This window comes from Paroedura picta, chromosome 9 (genome assembly GCF_049243985.1).
Source record: "Paroedura picta isolate Pp20150507F chromosome 9, Ppicta_v3.0, whole genome shotgun sequence".
Classification (NCBI taxonomy): Eukaryota; Metazoa; Chordata; class Lepidosauria; order Squamata; family Gekkonidae; genus Paroedura; species Paroedura picta.
This window is the reverse complement of record NC_135377.1, coordinates 27796331-27822774: the sequence shown is the minus strand read 5'-3', so window position 1 is coordinate 27822774 and position 26444 is coordinate 27796331. Positions and strand designations below refer to the sequence as shown.

Below are 26444 nucleotides of genomic sequence, written 5' to 3'. Positions count from 1 at the left end.
CCATGCCTGTGAATTACGATACAATAAAACAACACTGAAATAAAATTCACTTGCTCTTCTAATGCAGCAGGTTGGTAATAAGGATTCCATTGCCTGAATACTCAGAATGTATCTGGCTCACCTACAAGAGTTCATAATGCAATTCCTGGGTTAAGGTTAACATGAAAAAATTATGAAAAGCAAGATGAAAAGGAATTTTCTGTAAGAGCAATTATTAGAATCCTAGAAAAGGTGGTTTGAAGTTTGAAGTTGGGATAGAAATGTTTTAAATAAATAAATTCAGCAAACATCTTCTCTGGACCTCAACATCAGTTTAGAAATTGTTTTATCATTTATTTGACTCTGGGCGTCTCATAAAAATCACATTAAAGGCTTACACTTGTTTAATACTAATTCCTAATCCCTTCTGACAGTAGCTGGAATTTCTAATTGAAAACGCTGAGCGTGTTTATTAAATTTCAATTCCCACAATTCTTTGAGAAAAGCTACAATGTTATGAAACACATGTGTATGCAAAAATAGCCACAATGTTCTATGCCAATTGTCTTCAAAGTGATATTACAGTTTGTAAAGTCAAACTGACACAGGGAGAGGGGCTGGCTAGGCACACTACTGCAATGTAAATAACATTCTCACTTATAGTCAGTTTCTTGATTTAATTTAGATTCCCTAGACAGGATATGCCAGATATTTGGACTTGGTCTACCAATGGTTATATTTAATCTATGCCAGGTATAGAAAACTAACATACATATTTCTCTGCAGAATAGCAGAAGGCATGCTTAATAAGATTTTTATCTTGAGTCAAAATAGGTATAAACATAGTAACCTAGGGTTGCCAACATCCCTGGAGAAAAATGGCCTGTCTTTTAAGGAGAGGTTTAATGGACAATTATGTTTTTAGATATTTATTTAGATTTTTAAAGGATATTTATAGCTCAGTTCTTCCAACCAATGGGGACCCAGAGTGGCTTACAACATTATTCTCCTCTCCTCTGTTCTGTCCTCACAGGAATTAATCTGTGAGGTAAGTGAGAGATTGTGGCTGGCCCAAGGTCACCCAGTGAGCCTCCATGACATACTAAGCTGATCGGTGGTGGGGAGAAGGGCCTGGCAACAGATGACTTCTGCCTCCGTCAGGAGTTCTGGTAGTCCTAAACCTAACTAGGGTGTGATTTCAGGAGGAATCGCTAAGGCCAAAATTTCCTCAAGGAAGAATTGTAACTGGCTAGACCACCCAAACTTTTCAAAGGTCTTATGTACAAAAGAGGGGATTCGTGGCCCATGGAGCAAGCTACAGTTCAAACTGCATAAAAAAATGGATCCTGAAATCCAAAGAAAGCCCAGAAGCATATTCTTGGAGTAGAGTTGGATAAAATAGGGAAATTAGCTATTTAAAAAATCAGAGCCGCTTATGCTTTCATCTTGATGAAGTTCATTAACAGTTTATAGATCATGAGTCTTGGTCATATCTAGCACAACAGTTGAGGCTTTCCTTTCCTCTAACGGAAACTAAAAGCCACCATTAAAATTTCATTTTAACAAAGTGTTTCCATTAGCTCAACAAAATTATCCTATTAACTTACGTTCAAAGTGACCATAATAATTACGAGTCTATAAATGGCTTTTTGTGGTATGTTTTAGCAGAATTCCATGAATGAAAATACTGTAAAATGGTAATCTCAGGCCTTCTAGGTAATTGGACCTTTGGCACCTATAAGGGAACTATCAATCTTATTTGCACGTTAATTTGCAGCTCAAGAACAAACAATATAAATGCAATATAATTCAATTTAGCTAATGAACTCATTGAAAGACTTGCCAGTTCTTTTGTATATTGGCCAGATCTCAGTCCAGTGTTTGCATACTCATGCAGAGAGAAAAAGAATGCAGATCAATTTCTGCTTATTTTTAGGGCTTTATGTACATCATAAATCTTACTGAATCAGGATATAAAACCCTGAAGGAAGCGTCTGCTTGTCTAGCAATGGTGTCTTTGGCCACCGTTTTCTCAACTCAGCTCAGCTCTGCTCTGCACCAATATGAAGGCTGGTCTAAAATTCCAACTTCTACCTAAACTCTACCTGAGGGATAAACTACACAGGAATTACTGCCCAGTAACATGCTTAGATCCATGGAAAGTACTCAAAGATTTGATAGTAAGATCTTGATGGAATAAGATCAACTTATTTATTTGCATTACTTATGGTCAGCTTTTCTCACTGAGGCTCAAGGCAGTTTACACAGGATTAACAGGAAGCAACATTCAGTAAACAATTAAATGGGATTTGGATTGTAGAAAAACTACAGCTATAAACACAGAACTGTAACAAAGCAAATTCAGGAAGCCATTTCAATAGAGGAAATAGGATTGTAATATGTATTATTGGCTGCTGTATGAAATGACTGTGCTCTGCAGTGGTCTTTGTGGAAGCTGCTAAGGAATCTTGGTTTAAGTCACTGAAGGGTGGGGGCAGGGCCCTGCCAGAGGAGTTTTGGCTTTTGCAGAAGAGCTCACTGAGGCCGTACCCTGCAGTAACTACTGGGTGACTTGCTATTATGCGACCTCAATGACTCCAGGAAAACAGATCTCTGTAGTCTGGAAATCCCTCGTAATACTGGAAGATCTCCAGGACCTATCCAAAGGCTGGCAACCCTAGGTTGAAGTTACAGGCTAAGATCTGGGAGACCCAAGTTTGGATCCCCTGCGGGACATTGGGTAAGTCACATGTCCTCATCCTAACCTACCTCAAAGCATTGTTGGGAGGTTAAAATGGAGGAGAGGCAAATGATGTAAACTGCTTAGGTCTACATTACGGAGAAACACAAAGTATACAGTAAATGAAATAAATGAACCTCAGTGTAGTCAGGGATAGAAGTACAGATAAATGGCAGGTTGATTGGTAGATAAGAAAGAAGAGAAAGAAGTAGAGGAATGTGAGAATATGGAATTTACCAGAAGAGAAGCAAGAAATAATGTGGTGAGGGGCATATAGAGAAAAATGTGGTGCCCTCTGAAAGTCCTTTTGGGTTCCCCACCACACAATTCCCTGCCACACAGCCACTACTGTGCAATGGTACCATTGTTTGCCCAGGCAGAGGCTGAAAAGAAGAGGGAGTGATGGAGAAGATAAACATAGGTTGGCTGATCAAGCTGAGAAAGAAAGAAAGAAACAGGAGTAAGGGAGGAGCTATTTGGATATAGGGAAGGGAAAGAGGAAATGTTGAGGTAGGTTAAATGAGATGCCCACAGAAGCCATTTGTATTTTTTAACAGTAATCATTACAGTGCACTTGTCAATATAAAATTGTTCTTCCCTGTTACTTAATGCTTTGCATGAGGAACATCCCTGGTTCAACTCCCAGCATCTCCAGTTAGAAGGATGGACCAATGGTCTGATCCAATGTGTGTCTGTGACACTGAAAGAAAAATAAAAGTTTTGTGGGCTAGCAGAATATTTAATATAGACCTGTGAACACCCAGCATATCCATACCGGTTAGCTTTCAACATTCAAGAGATGGCTTTCACCAATAAGGTCATTGAGAGATCAATGTGAATACCATTTTCATGTTCTAAAGAAATATCACCTTTGTCTGGCCTGTATTTCACGCTCCATCTCATTTGAATCTCTTACCTTCAGTTCCTGCAGTTTATTTCTCGCAGTCGAAAATGAAATTGGATTCAGGGTCAGGAACTCAAATTCATATTGAAAGCCTGATTAAACAATAAAAACTTTTACAGTGAATATGAAAGATGAAGCGGGCCAGGTTAGCTGTCACTTTGGTTGCGCTAAGATGCGCTACTAAAGAATTAGGTGCCTGCCTGTCTGCATCTAGGGAAGCTACAGAAATAGCCAGTGAACAAATTGATCTGAAGTATAGGCAAACCCAATAATGGAAGTTTGTTTATGTATTAAATGCAAGAAAGGATGCAATTGTATCATGACCATTATCATGATTTAGTTTGCTGTAAAAGAGCTTCTATCAGCTCATAGGAAAGATCCTTGTAGTCATGAATACTTGTACTATGACCGGAGGGAGTGTATGGTAATGGTTTAGAAAATTGTGCTTACTATGCAGGAAGTAGATAAAAAGACTGCTGTTTGTGGTCTCCTTCTGCCATAATACTTGAACTCAAGATCACCCTATTGACTTGAGAGGTAGGAGATTTAAGACAGAGAAAGGGAATCATTTCCTGACATTATATGAAATTAACTTGTGGGACTCACTATCACATGATACAGTGAGGAGCACTGATTTCTGTGGTTTTAAGGAGAAAAGACAATTCCATGGAGTATAGCTCAGCCATGATAAATGGATGTTCCCCTGAATACCAGCTTTGAGTGAGCAAATGCAAGCTTCTTGTATACCAGGATGTTGGATTAGACAGACCATTGCTCAGATCCTGCGCAGCTGATCTTATGTTCTTATGCCTGTAGGGAACTAAATGTCTGAAACAACTAATTGCAACATATTCAGAAAGGATCCATAGTACTTGACTTTCTTTTTACTGAAGGCTCAGTTGTCATGGATTTGAAGCCAAGTGCTTTCCCAAAAAAGCCAGGAATAAAAAAGGGCATGGCCAAATCATGTAGCCAAAGCAACAAGGCAGTGATTCCCTTGATGAGTGTAGTTCCACACAGTTGTCTATGTACTGTGCAATTACATTGAAGGGAAGATGCTGATCGTGTGTGGAGCAGACCTGCCCCCATGGTTGCATCATTCACACACCACCGTAGGGAGCTGCATAACAGGGAAGGGGCGTGAATTGTTACAGACATAAAGAGGGGAAATGAAAGTTTCAGTCTCAGATCCCTCTCATCAGTGTGAGCACTTATAATGACATTTTATCACACTTTCAGATTTCAGTTGTTGAGGTATAATTGTTATTTATTTATACTTCACCTTTACAAACAACAGACCTCCCTAGGCAGTTTGTTTTATGCTAAACATTAAATTAAATTAAAACAATTTAAAGAACCAAACAATGTAACTAAAATGGAAATTAACTATTCAAAGACCTCTAATTTCTGTTCATCAATAGCAGTTGGCATTAACCACATGAGTCCTGGCTTCAAATAAAAATGTGAGAATAAAACTACAGACAGAGGGAAGGGATTCCCTAAAATGGAGTACCACCTGTGAAAAAGCTGTGGTAGGAAAGGCACCTAAAATAGCTCAAATTCACCATGCTGACAAAATGCCAGACTTCTGAGAAACTTTATTATTATTATTATTATTATTATTATTATTATTATTATTATTATTATTATTATTATTATTATTATTATTATTATTATTATTATTATAGTTGCTATACTGGTTGTCCAGCCAACAAAAGAGACCCGGACAATGGAAAATAAATTATCAGATCAAACCACATTTGAATTATCCTTCATATGACCTCTGAGGAGCAGGAGGATGGAAAAGTAGACTGGTTTTCTCCTACCCCAAAGGAAAATTTGGACATAGACTTGAGATAGGCTATATTTACTGATGAAACATAGCTAGTCTAGATCAGTGGTCCCTAACCCCCAGTTTGGGGACCGGTACCGGTCCGTGGATCAGTTGGTACTAAGCTGCAGCTCGTCCTCATCTTCCTTCCTGGCTGCTGCCTTGGGGGCTGCCCTGCCACTCTGCTGTCAGCTCACCTTTGGTACTCTCCAACGGCCAACATGGCTGGGGTTCCCTCTCGGCATGGCACTGCGCAGCTGCTGCTGGCAGCGCCCCCCAGTGGGCAGGGGGAAGTCAGGGGCGCCAGGGTTCAGGCAGCGGCAACGTCCCTTGGCATAAGACTACTCCCCCCTGGGCCTCAGTAAAATTGTCAAGCGTTAACCGGTCCCTGGTGATAAAAAGGTTGGGGACCACTGGTCTAGATCAGGGATAGTCAACCTGTGGTTCTCCAGATGTCTATGGACTACAATTCCCATGAGCCTCTGCCAGCGTTTGCTGGACATCTGGAGGACCACAGGTTGACTACCCCTGGACTAGATGACATGAACAGTATAATCCTAGGTATAATTACTCCAGTGTACATTCTAGTATAATTTAGTATATCTTGTATTCCTAAAACTGACTTGCATCATTCTTACTACTGAAGTCCCTTGTAGTGGAACTGTTTGAAGGACTGTGTAATTACAACATTCAATGCCAGCATGGTGCAGTGGTTAGAGTGTCAGACATGAAGCTGTGGAGACTCAGGATCAAATCATTATTCATCTCACAAGGGTTGATCCTTGGCGAGTTTCTCTCCACTTCAGACATATTTCACAGGATTCTTGTAAAATAAATGGAAGAAGAAAAATCTATGTTGTCCTATGCTCTGACAGGATAAACACATAACAAGCATAGCAAGAAAACATGGTGGCATGTACTGGTCAGTTCTATATAAATCCCACATAAACTGATAATTTATCTACATACATGTTATTTTCCAGGCACCCTATGCATGACCTGCCCATATCAATGACATCTCTTTAAACACACAGAAAAGTACAGGTGCAATTTCTAAAAAAAATTGTGGCAGAAAGGAGGCTGCTACATTTAATTATGACAGACTCTTACGTTGCACCTTGGCAAACTGCACTCACTAAAAAGCTGTGCTACTATGGTCTCTCACTTCAACTAATTCTGACTATGGGTTACGACAAGGCTACAGATCATGTTAGGACAATGGTGATAGAAGTAGAGAGGCAACATGACCTCAACGATATCCAAGATCCTCTTTTGAGGAAAGATCTTTTAATCAAGAACCCCTTGATGTAATACCTAATTAAGGTTGTAAACCCTGTGCACAGGAGATCCTTCACCCTCCTTACTTACAACACCCTATCCTCTGCATACTTGAGTGGAAAATTTGATGGATTCCCAGTCAAGGAATGGGTCTGTATTTGCAATGAGGGTCAAGACAATACATAATCATATTCACACAGGTCCATTAGTACTAATGTTTATAGAATGCCCCCGTGGCCTGAGAAAACATCGCCTGCAACTATTACTATCAGATTCGAACAGTCATCTAACAAACAAAGTAGCTAGATTTGCTTGGCTAGCAAGAATTAGGAAACATCAGGTTATAGCTATTCTAAGTATACCAATAGGTTTGTAGAGCATTCATAATTATTTATGCTATTTAGGCTAGTAGCTTTTATGGTGTGTCTCTTAACCTTGTATTTAGTCTATACATTTGCATTGTTTTTCTGGTATTATGTTTCATTTTACTTTTGTCTTGCATTGGTCTATGATCATGAAACTGTCAACTCTGAAGATATGTTCTCAGGTGCCCTGTGTATTCTTCAAAGTTTACCGCATTCAAATTGAATCTAAAGAACCACATAATTAGTACTACACACACAAGAGAACTTTGGACTTGGCCTTTTTATTGAACAACAGTCCCATCCTTCCCATCCTACTGATAAATTATTTTGAATTGTTGGGAATTTAACAAGCCAATTGTGAAATGGCCCTGGGGGTCAGCAACTCAAAATGGAAAAGTTGCAATTTCCAGTGATTACACACAAGATTGTCACAGAGCTAAACTATCCCTTTGGCTCCTGTCCAAAATAGATCTAAACAGTATAGGGATGCCAGCCTCCAAGGATGCCAGGCTCCCCCGAAATTATAGCTCTTCTCCATGCAACAGAGATCAGTTCCTCTGGAGAAGATCGCTGCTTTGAAGGTGGGCTTTATGGCATTAAACCCCACTGAAGTCTCTCCCCTCCCCAAACCCTGCTCTTTGTGGGTTATTTCCACATTTTTCTCAGGCTGGAGCTGGCAACCCTAAAACAGTGGCCTTCCTGTGTTGCATGGAGATGACCTATTGAGGAACTAAAGACTTTAAACAACTTCATCATATAATAAAGTATTTCTGAAGAAAGCACCATGTCCATATATTGTTCTCTTTTAAAAAATGAAAGAGGTTGGCATTTTAAAAAATGAAAGAGCTTCCGACACTGCTAGAAACATGTGTGCATTCCCATCTTCCGTTTAATTGTGCCAGCAGCAGCTTAGACAATTATTTGTTTCTGTATAACTTGTCTATTCAGTGTTTTGATGCAGCTTGATTAAAATACAATGAAATATGCAATCAGAACACATTTAGGAATCATCAAAGTGGAGTACCACCCAATGTAAAAGCAAAACAGATTGCCATTGCCAACAATCGTTTAAGCCTAGAAATGACCTTTGAAATACTACTGCCTCTCATAATGTTCTAAACCTGGGCAGCAAAGGGACCTCTTTGCTATCCATTAGAAGGCTGTTCCAGAGAATGGGCACCACAACCAAACAGAAGCACAACCTTGCCATGGAAGTCTGAACCTGACAGAGTGATAGTATTTAAGCAATGTGTGCTGGAGGACTTGATGCAGGGAGCGTATGTGTGTTCCTTCAGTTATGCAGGTCCCAGGACATGAGAGGCTTTAAAGCAGGGGTAGTCAACTTGTGGTCCTCGAGATGCCCATGGACTACAATTCCCATGAGCCCCAACATTTTCTGGCAGGGGTTCATGGGAATTGTAGTCCATGGATATCTGGAGGACCACAGGTTGACTACCCCTGCTTTAAAGGACAAGGTCTACTACTCATTGATACAGTGGCCCCATTTACCCGCTGGACTCTTGGGCAGGCTTCCTCTCTCTTCTTCCCTCCTTGTTCCTACTGCTTAAAGCAGGGGTAGTCAAACTGCGGCCCTCCAGATGTCCATGGACTACAATTCCCAGGAGCCCCCCTGCCAGCATTCGCTGGCAGGGGGCTCCTGGGAATTGTAGTCCATGGACATCTGGAGGGCCGCAGTTTGACTACCCCTGGCTTAAAGGGACCTTGTTTTCTATGGTTGGTAGATCTGGCCTCCAGATTCCATGTCTTTCACCCATAGGAAATAATGGTCCTTTAAAGGGGAGCACTTAAAAATTATTGTTTTAATTTCCTTTTACTTGAGGAAGGGCATGAGTATAGTTTTCAATAAGCTGGGAATATTGTTCCAATGTTTATTAAAGCCAACATTTCCCCCAACACAGCTTTCCAAAATATAACAATTCTCCAGATATTTAATACAAATTATAAACATGCCATTCCCGACTTTCCAATATGGTATTAAAACAATTATTTTTGAAGTGCTCATCCCTAGAAGTTTTCACCGGGACCCTTTCTTAACTTGGAAACCCTTTTTCCCCCTTTACTTTCTTCTTTATTGAGTCACATTGTAATGTTACAATTTACCTCAACAGGAAATAGGAAAGAAGCTCTTTGAAGGGCTAGAAAGAATGGAAATGTGGAGCTTGGCTCCATCCCACACAGAGGCTACAGAGAAGCATCTGATTGGATAACTTACAAACCAGACATGGATGATAAAAATTTCTCCTGGCAACTACATCAATCTGATCTTCCACACACAAAGAACTCCCAGACTTTTAGCTTTGTTTGGTAGTGATAACTTTATACCATCTAATTAATCGTATTTGATACTAAACCAGTATTACTTCATTCTTGTCTGGAGTTAATTTCAACTTGTTCCCCCTCATCATATTGACCATTACATCTGGACATTTGCTCAGAACAGAGACCGCTGCATCTGGAGACTTAGCTAAAGAAATACAGATTGGGTGCAGTCATCTTTTTCACACCCTCTCATCCAAATGTTGATGACACCCATCTTCAAAGTTCTGTATGAACTTATGTGACTGTCAGAGGATCCTAAATGAGAGACAATCCCTGCTGCTGCCAGTGAATATAAGGACAGAGGATGAAGGGGGACTTCATTCTGCTTGTTTTAAGAGGGTGGAGGTCACCAATGCCTTAGAGAGGAAACCAAGGCAACTATTTTCTCCCTCTTCTCACTGGAAATATCATTGATCTGTCTCTGCTTCTGGGCAGCCTCAGCTTTTATAGGACTCCGGTTGAAAAGGAAATAAAAATGTGTTAGAAATGAAAGGTTTTAAAAGGAGATTATGAGGATTCATGGAAGATAGGCGTATCAGTGGCTACTAGCTATGGTGACTAAAGGGAACCTCCATATTCAGAGGCAATAAACTTCTGAAGACACTGCTGTGAGGCAACATCAAGAAAGGGCCTCAGCCTCTATTCTCTGTTGTTGGACCTCCAGAGCAGGGGTAGTCAACCTGTGGTCCTCCAGATGTCCATGGACTTTTCTGGCAGGGGCTCATGGGAATTGTAGTCCATTAACATCTGGAGGACCACAGGTTGGCTACCTCTGCTCCAGAGAAACTGATTAGCCTCTGTGTGAGAAAGGATACTGGGATTGATGGGCCAGTGGTCTGATGGGCCAGTGGTCTGTTCTTATGTTCTTAAGAATATGTTAGAAATGAAAGGTGACAAGATTGTAAGAAAAAAATAGAAGACTGTCTCACAAGGTTGTTGGAGTAGTGGAGGGAAATTCTGTAGTACCGTTTAGCCTGTGGTCTATGGAATATAACAAGAAATGATAAAAAGAAAATTTAGGAGAAGCCTTTCACATTGTGAGATATCCCCCTGCCGAATTTATGAAAGCCATTAATTTTGCGGATGTGCCAGCAGCACTAATTACCATCTAAATTAAACACTCAGCAAGACAAGAAACTTGAAAGGTGAAAGATTCTAATGAAGTATTCTTTTATTTCAGCCTACAAGGAGAAGATGAAGGAGCTCTCAATGCTTTCTTTGATCTGCTCCTGTTTTTACCCGGAGCCTCGCAACATCAATATATATACATATGATGGTGAGTAATTTTTACTGGAACCATTTTGATAGCCAAAGGATTGCTTGGGCCATCTTGGAAAATGACACTCCCTCTGTTCACTTAGTCAGTAGTTGTTGTTTAGTCAATGATTAGATTATTTAGCCATTTTTGCTAGTATTTATTTTTTATATTTAGAAGAAGAATAAGAAGAAGAGTTGGTTCTTATATGCCGCTTTTCCCTACCCGAAGGAGGCTCAAAGCGGCTTACAGTCGCCTTCCCATTCCTCTCCCCACAACAGACACCCTGTGGGGTGGGTGAGGCTGAGAGAGCCCTGATATCACTGCCCGGTCAAAACAGTTTTATCAGTGCCGTGGCGAGCCCAAGGTCACCCAGCTGGTTGCATGTGGGGGAACGCAGAATCGAACCTGGCATGCCAGATTAGAAGTCCGCACTCCTAACCACTACACCAAACCACTACACCAAACTTTAGAAAAGCTATTTGCCACCTCTCCATAAATCTATTAGATTTTACTGACTGCCTAAATTTATTTATTCGTTCGTTCGTTCATTCATTCATTTATAGCCTGCCACTCTTGGAAACAATAAATACATATTATCACTCCTAGTACAAGCTGATTCACCACAAATTCAAGCTATAAAATAGACACAAATTAAAAAAAAAACATAGCTATGCTGGTGTTCAGCCTAACTTAGTTCACATGGTATAGGGTTTTTTAAAAATATTATTGTAATTTATTGTGTCAACCAAGTTTTCATGCAGTTCATTTTTATCAGAAAATTTATATGGATGGCAATAGCCAACTCACCCCCCCCCCACACACACACACACCAAGAAATAACATTTTAATTATGACTTTTCAAATGAATACAAACCCTAAAATGCAGAATTAATGCAAGTTTTTCTAACACAGAAACACAGTGGAATGAGAACAGAGTACCATGCACATTACAGTTTCATCGCAGTCAACTTTAATAGCCTGTTTCCATGACCCCTTCCCAAAAATCCATGATTGGTACTTTTGCTATATAAAGTTTACCTTTACCTTTACAGATATGGAAGTTAAGCAAATCAATAAACGTGCTTCCGGCCAAGCTTTTGAACTGATCTTAAAGCCACCGTCTCCAGTCTCAGAAGCACCACGAACTTTAGCTTCTCCAAAGAAGAAAGATGTGTCACTTGATGAGATCCAGAAAAAACTGGAAGCTGCAGAGGAAAGGAGAAAGGTACGTAGTCGCTACGGCAGGTGTGTAAAAGAACAATGTTTCAACGTAATAACTTTCTGAACAGTATTGAAAATTACTAAGAGATTTATTGCAGCTTTCATGGATGGGGTCTACACCATTTAAAAATATTCCCCATATCTGTTAGGCTTGGATCCACTGGGGGATTTCTGCATGCACTCAGGTCCTTGGTGCAAGTAGAAATATATTTTTAAAAATCTGACATTGTCTCTTTATGCTAAATTAAATACAGCATATCCTGAGCTGCATTCCCACTTTGCAAGACCTTGTGCAGGGAATTTCTGGGTACTAGGGCGTAGTCTGCACACATAGGATAATGTGGTTTCAGTGTGCTTTGGCAGCTGGATTTTCCTGTGCAGAACGGGAAAATCTACTTCTAAAGTGCATTGAAAGTGCATTATCTATTGTGTGCAGAATAGGCCTAGGAAAGCACTAGGTGCTACAGAAGACATTGTGCAAGCAGAGCTGCACAAAGTTTGTCGAGATTTCTGCTCATTCATCACTAAATCTAAGGCCTAGTCTTTAAGCCACCAGGATGTTGTTTAAATTTCTAACACACTGCCCAAAAAGGCTAGGGTAGGTAACAACATTAGCACATAAGGAGAGTTAATGTAATCAGAGTTGTCAAATCGGTTGGGAAACGCCTGGAGATTTGGAGATGAAGGACAGAGAGGGCAGGGACCTCAATAAGGCATAACACCATAGAGTTCACCCACCAAAGCATTGGTTTTCTCCAGGGGAACCAGTCTCTTACAGTCAGAAAATGTAATTCCAGGGGCTCTCCAAGTCCCACCTGACATCCCTAAGTTATGTAATGTGCCAATTAAGAGCATGTTTTGAGGCTTGAAGGTGTCCCATACTCAGTTAAGTTCAGCTCAGCTTTGAATGCATTGTCTGGCCTTATTCCAGTTTTCCCCACTTCGTACTGGTCATCAATGTTCACTGCTCCAACCATTTGTATGATGGGAAAGATCCTTTGTTGTGCAGAAAGGCCTCTTTCTTTTTGCTTTTGCAAACAACCTTCATGCAGATACATTCCAGAACTTGAATGCCTCTTCAAATAAAATTTTAATCAGAAGCAATCACAGCTTATCGAAGAAAATTGCCTTTAAAACGTTAATTGATATCACAGTGTCTTTGAATGAAACCATCCTCTGTTAATTAGATTAACATTTATTAGAAATTGCCAGACTCTTGTGTAAGTGTCAACAGAAGATTGCACAAATTAGAGCCCAATTTTCAGATGCTGGTTTTAGATGCCATTTATCAGTCTCCTAGTTAAATACTTCAGCAACCCTTTCTCCCTCACTCCCTGATTTATTTCCTTTATAATCACTCATGGAAATATTAGAAGTTAACTATTGCAGCTCCCTGGGAATTGAATAATAATTAGCTTGCAAGAGTGCTGTGCAGAATGCAGTGTTTATGATGGATCCGTAATTTGATTCTGGCCAGGATTCCAGAAGGCCAGGATTCTCAAATAAGGACAGGGCCACATGTTCACCCACTGCATTGTTCAGAGCCACCTTTTTTGCCTCTGCTCATCATCATATGCCATCTGCTGAATCCAGGAAGGTAGATGGAGAATACTCTCAGAAATCTGTCCTTGACCTTTTACGCACTGGAGGTTTCATGTCGGGCTGCAGGCTGGAGTTGTCCTGGCAGGTTGCCCCACCTCTTCCTGCAAGGGGGAGCATTTAGCCCAGTGTGCCTCATCTGCCCCCGATTTATGCTCCTGCATGGGGGCTGGGGCAGTGAAGTGCCCAGTGCGTAAACAGTCCTTGAGAGGCATCTCAAGCATAGCATCACACAGAAAATTTGTCTGCCCTTCTCTTGAGTTTGATGGAGCAGAGACTGAGGATCATCCTGACCTCAAACATACCAAAATTAGAAATAGTTTCTAAGGCTTGTACTTCAAAATATGCACGGGATGGAAAGTATGAATGCCTGTGGCTCATACATGAATATGGGCAAACAGTTCTCTGTGTTTTGTTTTGATTTTATCACTCATGCTGCCCTTTGAGCTACTTGTTTTGTACTCCACAAGAAATAGAAGGTTTTCTGGATAGGGCAAAGAAACAGATTTTAAAAAATGCAACTCCATTTGTAGAGACAAATGCTCTGAGGGGTAAATCCTATATGTACATTCATTTCAACATACACATAGAGCCATCCCTGTGCTAAACAGAGTGAACAGAGAATTTCTGTACGCAAGTAAGGTCTGGGTAAACATCAGATTACATTCTATACCCTAGCAAAAATTGAGTCCAAAAACACCTTTAAGATCAACAAAGATTTATTCAAGGCATGAGCTTTCGAGTGCAAGCACTCTTACTCAGACAATGGAACAAGGATCATAAGAGTATAATGTGAAAGTTAATTAGGAGCAAATCAGTAAACTGTGTCATAACATTCAAATTGTGCAGTATGATAATCCTTTGCTTTAAAAGGTAGTCAGTCTTTTGGATTCAGTTGTAGTTCACAAAAACATTGGAGAAATAAAAAATGTCAAGTTTAGTAATTAATGGCAGACACTTTCCCAGTTGTGAAAAGAAATAACTAGAGACTAGTTGCTTGCCCCATCCATCTCCAGCCAAGCATGGAACCTTGTTCCATTGTCTGAGAAAGCGTGCATGCACTTGAAAGCTTACACCCTACATAAATCTTTGTTGGTCTTTAAAGGTGCCATTGGACACAATTTTTGTTGCGCTGCTTCAGATGAACACTCTACTCTAGTGATGCTCGGTGATGAGCCACAACTTGCTCATTAACATGCCCTCTGTAGCATATCCCAGAGTGGCTCTCAAATGTAGTACTCTGATCACATTCTAAGAAAGTGCTCAAGGCAATTTCCTGGTAGGGTTGTGGTTGGCAGGTAGTACAGATCTTTGAAACAGCCATTTTCAGAGGAACTGGAGGACAGGTAAGCTGTGGTGTGAGCCACATAACATCACACACCCCTTCTCTGCAGCCTCTGCACTCTCACCCACCACCAGGTGCCTCCCAGGAAAAGAGCAAGCTGGCCACCCGCTCTCCTGATTCCACAGCCAGCTTGCTCTCCTCTGTGCACCTTGGCTGTCTCACTCCAGTCTGAGTTGCTGTGTCTGATGCTGAGAAAACAGTGGAATGCCATGCAGGGAACGCAATGGTCATGTGGCTCTTTGGGTTGACTGTAATTGTGAATGGGGTCATCTGTGAGCCACCAAGTGATGAGTGCCACTGCTCCACCTCTTCAGCAGACTGAAAAAATCACTTTGGTTTTCATGAACAGATATCAATCTCGCATTCAAAGTGCAATCCTAAATGGAGTTAGACCCTTGTAAACCTTTGGCTTCAACCGTGTGTGACCCTGTTTAGGATGCTGCTGCTTGTTCCTCATATATCTGCCCCATTAAAGCCAGTGATGGTGGAAATTTGTCTGGAAACTGAAGAACTATAGGAAATTTGCAGCAGGCAGCTGCAGTGACAAGAACAACAATAAATCTATTTCTAGGGTACCGTGATACTTTGGGTAGTATTTTGCAGGGACGCTCCCTTCTCTTTTAGCCAGTGAAGTAGCTGCCTGCAGAGGCATTATGCACGGAAATGGTGTTTTACTGTTTCCACGCAAAGTATCGCTTCCAAATAAAAAAAGGTTCTCAGTGCTGCATGAAAACGTATCTCGATGGTAACAGGAAACAGACTGAATGGACAGTTAAGCAAAATGGTTACCCATCACAGCAGCTTGCAAAAGGCTCATAATCATAGGCTGAATTGCTCAGTGGGATCTCCCTTAAATCAGAATACTGATATGAAAATTGTATTCCAGAGGGATGTGTATTCCTACTGGTTTTTGAATTACAGCACAGAAATCACATGTGATCCTATTACTGGATTCGCCTTTGTGTGAAATGTAATTGGACAAGTACCTGCTGTTTAAAACCACATTGAATGGAGGATAACGATCACCCGCTTAAACAGTTGTGCTGTCACAGCTATTCAGTGGAAGCCATGTGTCTTTTACTGATTAATGTCATTTACCATAATGATTGCACCACAAAAGGGGTTTTTATCCAGTCATAAGTAAATTCTTCTCACATGAGATGGGCTGACTTCTTCACCATTCTCCCATTCCCTCTGATCCACAAATGCGTAATCTAAATAAATCAATATGTTAAAAAGGGTGGTCAGGAAGTTGGCCCCTCTAGAAGACCAGTGAAGCTGCCCTATATGGAGTAACCTGTGAATTCTTTTACCTCCGTTTGTTCTTCTCAGCCTGGCTAGGGTACTCCTAAGTCTCAGACAAAGAATGGTTTCTCCTTAGCACCTGCTGATGAGAGACCCTTTGACCAGCAATCCCAGGAAATGAGCATCTTCATACAGAGCACCTGTTCTGCCCCTAAGCCACACCCTCTCCCCTAAAGACTTTTGTAATGATCATTGCTCTTTCTTCTTGTTGGTTCCCTTTGTAAACCAGGCATTGTTGCAGAGGTCATACCTCTCCTCTCAGTTTGTTTTAAATTGAATATAGTCTAAGGTGACCAGATTTTAAAATTGGTAAAGTGGGACACCATTGACCGGGGGGGGGGGGGGTTCTTGATTAAAAATTTGGTCTATATGGAGCAACAAAAATTTTCATAGAATGCACAGAATGCAAAAATAGTATTGTAATATATATATTTTTACTTGCAACATAAGTACAATTTGCCAGGTGCCCACATTATTGATTATATTCAATAACACAGATAGCTATGGCCAGACTCATTTTGACTTAGTGATGGGGCCTCCCTATGCTTTGCAGGGGAATATATTTATTGGCTTGTTGGGAGGGGCCTATTGCTTTCTCCAAAGCCTTTTATTTTCTGCAAAAATGTACATTTTAAAGTCCTGATATAACCTTGTTCCCTGTTCCCCCGTTTGATCCACTTAGCCCCAAGCCACCAGTGAAATCAGCCAATAGGAGGTCCATCTATATCCAGATCAAGTTAACAAACAAGCTCTGGGTCTTTAGTAGGGATGTGCACCAAGAAAAAAGAAATCAGTACTGTTTTGATTCAGACCAAATTGATTCGGGTATACTCAAATCAACCGAATCCCATTATTACATAAGGATTTGTATTCGTGCGATTCAAGCACAGCCAAATCAATTTGGCCACAGCCCGACACTGATTCATGGAGATATGCCTCTCTCCATGGATCAGTTGTTTGGGGCATTTAAAAGTGCACAGCCACCTCCACCCTGGGTAGGTGATGGGCGTATTTTAGCCTGCCTCTGGAGACTTATGGATCCTGTGAGGTTCCTGAATGCTCGGTGGGACCTGATGCCTCCCAGTGACTTATTGGCAGCCTTGGTGGGGGATTGGTATTCCCGCCTGTCAGTCACTATTGACAAGATCACTCCTCAATGTCCTCTCCGCCCTCACCTCAAACAGGCTCCAAGGTATACTGCAGTGTACCACAGAGCTTCAAGTGAGGAAGAAGGAGGAGAAATAACTTGAGTGAGTGTGGAGGAAAACTCACAATGAGGTAACGAGAATATCCTATCGCATGCTTATGAGGGCATATGAGATGGTGGTGAAAGCTTGATAAACATGAATTCTATGCATCCTCTATGGTGTCAGCGAGCCCAATTATCACCCAGCCCAATTATTTAGGATAGTTCGGTCACTTACCACCCTCAAGGAAGGGCATCAAAATTTTAGTCAATTGGACTTAGGCTGTGAGGCATTCGTGAGGCCATTTTGCAGACAAACTCTCATTGCTCCACCATGACCTCCCCCCCCCCCACAACTGATACAGCAAGGGAACTAGAGACCTTCAGAGGGGTCTGCTAGGGAGGCATTTAAAGACCCCAACAAACAGCAGCTTCTCAGGATTGGCTGTTTGGTGGGGTCTTTCTCAATCTGCGGAATCATAAATTAGCCAACTCAAGATTAAATTGATTTGGGCTTCTCTGATTTGGCTCATTTAAACTAATGGGATGTGCAATTCAGCTCAGATACTTCCGAAAAATACCAGACTGGGCACTGATTTATTTTGGAGATCATCTGAGACAGATCACACCTCCCTATTCTTAAGCTTAGAAAAAGAATTTTGAATAAATCTATTTTGAAAAATGAGACTTGTTAAACCCAAAATGTAACATTGCAGCTTTCTGAAACCTTGAACTTCCTTTGTCACTTTAAGCTAATGTTAATTTTCAAGATAATTTATAAAGACATAAAGAAGCATGCTTGAAAAAGAAATTTGGACTTAGTATGAATACATGGTTTTAACCAGATGTCATTCAAAAAGAGCCAGTAACCATTAACCACAATCATTAAATGTTAAGAAAAATCACTGTCAAATGAATTTTCAAAGGCTTTTTTTTTAACCCAAAAATCAAACAGCATAAATATTTGGAGGATGTTTCAGCAATGAGAACATTATTCAGGTATCAATTTTTCTTATATCATATAAGAGCACGTGAAAATTTCTATTACTGGAACTGGTTTTGTTTGTAATACTGTCTTTGAAAATATAACAATTATTGAGAGCTCATCTGGTTTCTACTACCACATAGTGGTTGTACATATTTATTAAACTGAGTCCAACATCCTTTCTGTACTGCAGAAAAACATCTCAGCTTGTATAAGAAGCTTGTATAAGAAGCCCTATTTTCTACTTGCTACCACTACCATATAATTCTCCACATTTCTTTAAGGTCCTTTGACCCATAGATGCTATTTTGGGGGAGCATAAATATCTCCAGCAGGAAGGGAGTAGCAGAAAAGATAAGTTCCTTGAACAGAGGTCTGGCCCTTTAGATTCAACCGTGCTTTTAAACACTAATCAATATAATTCCAAATAAAGCCAAACTTTTTGAATTTTTATGCCACCCACTGACAAATTTTGCAAGGAAGATACGACTATAGCAACCAGATGCAAAAGAAATCTGTTAACTTTTGGCACCGTCACTGAAACTCTCTTATTACAGATCTTTCAAAATTGTCTAAATGTTTTTGAAGCTGATTGCACCACTGGATTGTCTTTGATTTTCTCCCCAGTCCCAGGAGGCTCAGGTGCTGAAACAGCTGGCAGAAAAGAGAGAACATGAGCGAGAGGTCCTTCAGAAGGCTTTGGAGGAGAACAATAATTTCAGCAAAATGGCAGAGGAAAAACTGATACAGAAAATGGAACAGATCAAAGAAAACCGTGAAGCTAACCTAGCTGCTCTTATTGAACGTCTGCAGGAGAAGGTAACTGGCCTGTAATTACCAGAATATGGGGATAGTCTGAACTATAGCATGCATACACAAGACACAGTGAGGGTCATCCCAAGGTAACAGCACTTCTAGGCATAACAAGCTTGGGAAAATAACATCTACCGCCACTTTCTGAAAAAGGAATAGAATAGAATCCAGAGGCAGCAGCCATGCTCCTGTTCAGGCAACTCCTAATAGCTCATACATTACATCAAATTCTAAAGGTGTGGAGATGAAGGGCAATACAAAAGCAGGATCATTCCCCTCTAGTCATTCCTCATCTAGAGTTCATGTTCTTCATGTGATTCTGCTGAATGCAGACACAAATGTGGGCATGACTGCAAAATTCAGGCTTACACACATTGTGTGCACACCTGCGTAATTCTTTGCCACCCATTACATCCAACATATGACAGTCCAGCACAGGGGTAGTCAAACTGCGGCCCTCCAGATGTCCATGGACTACAATTCCCAGGAGAATTGTAGTCCATGGACATCTGGAGGGCCGCAGTTTGACTACCCCTGGTCCAGCAGATGAGGTTGCCAGCTGTGGTTTGAGAAATAGCTGGAAATGTGAGCAGGTGGGTGTTGTTGGGGGAGGAGGGGACTTGAGCGGGGTCTACCTTCCAAGGCAGCCAAAGTGGTTGACAGTAAAAAGTTCTTTGGGGAGAGGACTCAAAAGTTTATTATTTGCCGTCCTTTTTTCCTTCCCCAGGAAAGGCATGCTGCTGAGGTCCGCAGAAACAAGGAGCTCCAGGTGGAACTGTCTGGCTGAGGCCAGCAGTGGAGAGGATGGGATTGCTCCCCACCACTCCCAAACCTCCCCTGCCTATATTATTACAGATCATGAGATATTAGTATGGGAAATGTATGACATGGTTTAAAAAAAAAAAAGAATCAAGAACTCAATAAAAACAATGCAGTCTTTGCAGAATGGTTTGCTTGATGTTTAAAAATAAAACTTGGATCTTATTTTGTAAATACTTACATTTTTGTTAAAAAATACAAGTATTGCATTATGCAAGTTATTTCATAATCTTTACATGTCCTGTAACAGGCTTTTGATGTTGTCTATTTCCATTCAGTTGAATTTGTTAGATCAGTTCCTCTGAAGGTCTCTGCAGCAAAATCCCTCCCTCCCTCCCTCCCTGTCCCCATTCCAATGGAACAACCAAGTCAACAGAACGTCTATGGTGCTAGAGCCCAGTAATTGCCTAATTACCTAGAATGCTGTGCAATCAGTAGCCTTCATTAAGACCGTAAGGAGGCACTGCGAAGTGATATAGCGGGCCTGGTAACATGCTCCACGAACATTGCGCATTCATACCATAGTTACTGTCACCGCAATCTGCTATATAACAATTCAGAAACAAAAATGATATTCACTGTAGTTGTTAACTCTGCCTTCAGAAGAAAACATCTTCCGATTCTGGAAGGCAAATGACATCAATGAGAAAACGAGTGGAAGCAATACTGGGCCTTTTTTTTAAACAAAAAAGGATATTAAATGCAGCGGAGAGTGAGTGGGTGAATCTGGTACAGGGGGTGGGGAAAGCAGTTTTAATAGGCTGAATTCCAAACTGCATCTTTTTCATTTAAATCGCACCACTAATACATTTCTTAATGGGAAGCAAGGAACTCTTAGGCTTAGATGCTTCTTTCTGTTTTATCTTCAGCCACAATCCTGCCTATGGTTGCTGGAATCATTGGGACAATGGGTGCATATTTACAGGTGGGATCTCAGTGTTCAGCCACTCTTGTTTTGCCACAGGACAAGATGCTCTGTGGAGTGTAGTTCACCAGATTCAGTAAGCTAGTTGTTAATCCAGCCATCTTTGTGCTTCAGCATCAGATGGTCCTGCCTATTTTTAAAAGACGTCCGCTGGAAGGAAAAGGGCTGATGTGGCAGAGGTGACCAGCTCAGGCATTCACACCAAACATAGCTTCACTCAGCCCACATACATAACTCCTCCTCTCCAGAGAGCTGCCAGTTTAAAATTGTCCCTGACCCTCTTGGAAATTGCTGCCTGCCTATTCTATTCTTCATTAGTGCTATTTTTCTTGTATGTCATTGTGTGCAAGCTGTGATTAATAAAGAATTGGGGTTCTGTGAACTGAAAGAAGGACTAGTCTGTAGTTTCATTCTACCCCTTCTTCCAACAATGGAGTGACAACGTAAAAGGAGCAAATGCTGTTGGATGGGGTATTTCTGTTTCAAGCTGATCCTCCAGTTTAATTTTTTCTGCCTTTTCAAGCAGCTCACTGTTAGTAACTTTTCAGATTTAGAATGAACACACCAATCAAGAGAGGAGAGACTGGGAGTGAAAATGTATTAAACTTTATGGACAACTAGTCAAATGTTTCAATCTAGTGGACCTGAATGTAAAGCTATTTGCATAAAAAGTACATTCAGTTAAGTCAATAGAGCTTAGATGAGAATTTTAATAATAGATCTGCATCCAGATGCATATTAGCACTTCCCAGGCATGCAGTGGCTCTCGCTGGCTAGCTCTGCTTGTGTGAATCATATGTTTGTATTCTCATAATGACAATGTCATTGCCCACCCCAAAATGGGAAGAGGCTGCAGAGCCTTGACCACTGTATCAGGTGGGAAGTATCTGAGGCTCACAGGCTGTATCACCTTACTCTTTAGGGCATTAATCATCAATCTTTCCAGACCTAGAACACATGGGACCCACTGTGCTGCAATAAAAGTGACAGGAAGACATGTGCTGAGAAGAGGGGTGAGCCAGAGTTATGATTTTGCTTGTCTTAAGGCTAGAATTTTGGGTAATAGCAAAAGAACTAGAAACAGGAAACATAAGCCAACCACTAGGAGAGGTACCATAGTGAAGAAGAAGCCAAAGATGAGACCAAAGAAAGAAGTCTCACCATCACTGAGTGACCTTACCATGCCACATTGCCATTCCACTCAAAGAATGGATGGAGGAATGACACCATATTCTCTAGTCCTGCATGCTGGCAGCAGATCCTTCCAAATGGGAACAAAATGGATGCTAGAGGCTCAAAACCTACTGGGGGGCTCCATGATCACCTGAAGTCCAGACTTACTGATAGAAAATCAGTGCCTTAAATAAGGCTACAAGGTAAAGGTAAAGGTATCCCCTGTGCAAGCACTGGGTCATGTCTGACCCTTGGGGTGATGCCCTCTAGCGTTTTCTTGGCAGACTCAATACGGGGTGGTTTGCCAGTGCGTTCCCCAGTCATTACCGTTTACCCCCCAGCAAACTGGGTAATCATTTTACTGACCTTGGAAGGATGGAAGGCTGAGTCAACCTTCAGCCGGCTGCTGGGATCGAACTCCCAGCCTCATGTGCAGAGCTTTCAGACGGCTGCCTTACCACTCTGTGCCACAAGAAGCTCTTTCCAATAGATACTCCTCCTTAATCACCCTCTCTCCATATTGCATTATACTTGTGTATATGGATGGAAAGGCTCACCACCTTCACCCAGAATATTCTGGCCTCTTCCAACCTGGTCCTTTTCTGCATGTGATTACTTCATATTTTAACTCTGTAATGTAGGGATATTTATGACCATGATAGTTTCTCCCACTGGTGATACAACTAATCGGCATTAGAAATGAGGAGACCAAATAGTAACCTCTCTCAAGTACTTGCTTCTGAGATTTTTTGCAAACAAGGGCAAGATTCCCCTTTCATACCCTCTGAAGGGCTATAGTAGTTAGCTGCTGGCAACATTTATTACATTGGGGGCACTCAATGTACACTATCAGTTAGGTGGGATTCCTCACATATCTGCATTTTTTTCTATTTTTGACATTGAACACATCTTCTGGCATGCCCCCTGGGACAGAAATGGGTATGGACGTGACGTCTGTAGCCTTGCCCCAGGGAGCATGCCAGAAAATGTGGTGAGGCCACCAGCAGAGGAGTCTGCAGCTCAAGTGCTGGCTGCAAAGCCAACAAGATGTGGAGCCCCTAAAGCCAGCTGGAGCTGCAGCGCTGCCCCTGAAGCAGGCCAGGGCTGCTCTGCTGCTGTGATATCTGGCCTGTCCCACCCTCCACAGTGTGGAGCAGGTCAGGAAAGCTCCACCGCAGTGGTGCCTGACCTCCCAGGCCTGTCTCACCCTCTGCAGAGCAGGGCAGGCCTGGGAAGTGGGGAGACGCCATTGTCACCAGCGGAGGGCTGCAGAACTGCTGCTGCAACAGGTAAGGGTGGGGGGGTGGGCTGGACCAGGAAGGAGATGTAGGTGGGAGAGGGAAGGTGGGGGAAAAGGTGTGGGGGGAGCGATTGTGGGGGAGGGACCAAGAAGGACAGGTAGGTGGGAGAGGCAAGGGGGGAGTGGGGGGAAGGGGAGGGGAGGGGGGATTATGGGGCGGAGGGATTTGGAAGTATAGGTCAGTGGGAGAGGCAACAGGGGAGGGGGGAGAGAGAGAGAGAGTGTGTCAGAGGGGGAGGGGCCAGGATCATGGATTCCCACAGCAAGTATGTGTTCTACATAGTTAGACTCTCACAAGAATTTTTTTCTCCTATTATTTGTAGCCTTGGCAACATTGTTTTTAAAGAGTCCAAAAATTATTCAAAACAAACCAAGATTCAGCTACTAGAGCAGCATTTGAATAGATTTGTCCAGCTATGCCAACCAGCATAGTTTTAAAACAAGTCCTAGTTGAACTATCCTTTTTGGCCATTCACGGTGAGATATACCTGTTGCTTATGTGCCAGTCTTTATCTTTTCTATTGTCCCTGGACAAATTTACTTCAGTCCAGAATAGGGATGGGCACAAACTGGACAAAAGCAATTTGTGTCCGTTCATAGCTAAACCATGAACCAAATCAAATGAGGAGATTCATTCACAAACTGAACTAGTTTGTGGCCCTGCAATCCCCTTTCAATGGGATTTGCTCAAAACCTGAAAAACAGCTGAGCAGCAGGGAGCAGCTCAGATTCCCTTTAAACTTCTGCTTTCTCCTCTATTCATGAACTGCTAGGAGCTGCTTTAAAGGTTTGTGGAAGTTCATGACACCTGGCATGAGCTTCAGTTCATGAACCACAAACAGGGCAAAATTTGAGATGAATTTTGATTTGTGGTTCAGTTCATGCCCATCCCTAGTCCAGAAACCAAAACATTCAAACCCCTTCAGTCTCTCCTTGAGAATATCTGTGCTGTCCTTACCCCTTCCTTTCAACAGAGGAGACCAGGCCTTACAAAAGTTAACAAACCAAATCTTTCTGGTGGGATTTTGTGAATAGGGGTGGGTGGGATTTAAGTGTACTAAGAAAAAGTGAAATGACAAGAAAAAATGGCATAATCCTAAATTCAAATAATCTATTCAAGCAATTGATATTTTTAAAGAAATTCATTTGTATAATTATTCTATACATTCAAAAGTAAGATCCCAAGGACAGACATTCATCATTTATTGCCTTTTCAGTTAATTCTTATTAGAAGAAGAAGAAGAAGAAGAGTTGGTTCTTATATGCCGCTTTTCCCTACCCGAAGGAGGCTCAAAGCGGCTTACAGTCGCCTTCCCATTCCTCTCCTCACAACAGACATCCTGTGGGGTGGGTGAGGCTGAGAGAGAGCCCTGATATCACTGCCCGGTCAGAACAGTTTTATCAGTGCCGTGGCGAGCCCAAGGTCACCCAGCTGGCTGCATGTGGGGGAGCGCAGAATCGAACCTGGCATGCCAGATTAGAAGTCCGCACTCCTAACCACTACACCAAACTGGCTATTACTTCCACTTACTACCCTAAATGCCAGGAATATATTTGCTGTCTGTGCTGTTTATCTTTTTTACTCAGATTGAGCCTTAGGTGAGGGCGGTATATAAATATAATTAAGAAGAGCAGGGTCACAGGATTTTTATTCTGTTACAGACTTCTGCATTTCCCACCTCCATCCTTCTCACCAAGTTGATTATGCTTATAATTTTACTTCAGCATGCTAATGCTAACTGACCCTTCTTCATAACACCCCTCTCACATCCTGACCTGGATATAATCACTGATGAATCTTCATTCTCATTTGAATTCAGGGGCAGTTCTAACATTAAAGGACATCAGTACAGCAGTCATAGTTATGTTGTTGTTATGTGCGAAGTCATGTCCGACACATCGCGACCCCATGGACAATGATCCTCCAGGCCTTCCTGTCCTCGACCATTCCCTGGAGTCCATTTAAGTTTGCACCGACTGCTTCAGTGACTTTATCCAGTCACCTCATTCTCTGAGGTCCCCTTCTTCTTTTGCCCTCAATCACTCCCAGCATTAGGCTCTTCTCCAGGGAGTTCTTCCTTCTCATGAGGTAGCCAAAGTATTTGAGTTTCATTTTCAGGATCTGGCCTTCTAAGCAGCAGTCAGGGCTGATCTCCTCTAGGACTGACCGCTTTGTTCACCTTGCAGTCCAAGGGACCCGCAAAAGTCTTCTCCTGCACCAGAGCTCAAAAGCCTCAGTTCTTTGAGTCATAGTTATACAAAACAAAAAAAAAGCAAAAGCCATCCCGTACCAGGCTAGAAGAGAATGGCATATTTGAAACATTTATCTTCTTCTCCAACCTCTCTCTTCTTCTCCAAAGTCATTTGGTTGTCACCTGGACTGACAGAAAAGTTTTCAGTGCTGTCTGTTATACACCAAAGTATGAAATCAAGCTTAGGTAATGCAGAATTTGTCTTGGTTGCTCCACAAATACAGATCTATCTACAATAGTGAATCTGTCTTCCTCCCATCACTCCCCAGTTCTTCAGTCTAAGCATCTTTAGTGAAACAATGAAAGCAGATTCAACATACAAAATATACCATCCAAACTCCTTCTGTTATAAGGATTAGACTGATTAATAGCCATTTGATAAAACTATTTCCAAAGAGACAATTTAATTTCATATCAGATTAGTTTAAACCTGCAACATCTTGGGTCAACACCAGAGGGCAATACAGGTTTATTTTTTAAAAGAACTGAAATATCCAATTATTCCACTAAGAAAAATTATATATTTTCTTTGGTTAAAACTATCAGTATTACTTGTGACCTTGTCATTCCATCTGGGGATGATTTTTAAAACTCTGCTGTCTTCCCCTCCTGCTTCTGAAAGGTTAGAAATATGCAGTGAAGGGCAGAACTGTTTTAGCTATTAAGATTTTAAGTATTTATTGTAGATTATATTTTTATGTTGTCATATGTTGTGTGATGTAACCTGCCCTGAACTTGTGAAGAAAGAATGGGTACATTATTATTGTTGTTGTTGTTGTTGTTGTTGTTGTTATATTAGTCAAAGGTTTGGCAGTGACCACTGTGA

The 26444-nt window shown here is 41.5% G+C and overlaps 1 protein-coding gene across 2 annotated transcripts in view; it reads left to right on the top strand.

The window, feature by feature from the left end:
* The window catches only part of STMN2 (stathmin 2), a 33132-nt gene extending 11848 nt beyond the window's left edge, over positions 1–21284 (top strand). The window contains exons 2-5 of one of the 2 annotated variants that reach the window (XM_077352073.1): positions 10618–10713; positions 11748–11920; positions 18964–19155; positions 19877–21284. In XM_077352073.1, the coding sequence (XP_077208188.1) occupies positions 10618–10713; positions 11748–11920; positions 18964–19155; positions 19877–19936 (521 nt within the window). In that variant the 3' untranslated portion in view covers positions 19937–21284. Of the gene's footprint in view, positions 1–10580; positions 10714–11747; positions 11921–18963; positions 19156–19876 lie in introns of those variants that run through there. The other variant, XM_077352072.1, reaches the window with a different exon arrangement.
* Positions 21285–26444: the final 5160 nt, after the last annotated feature.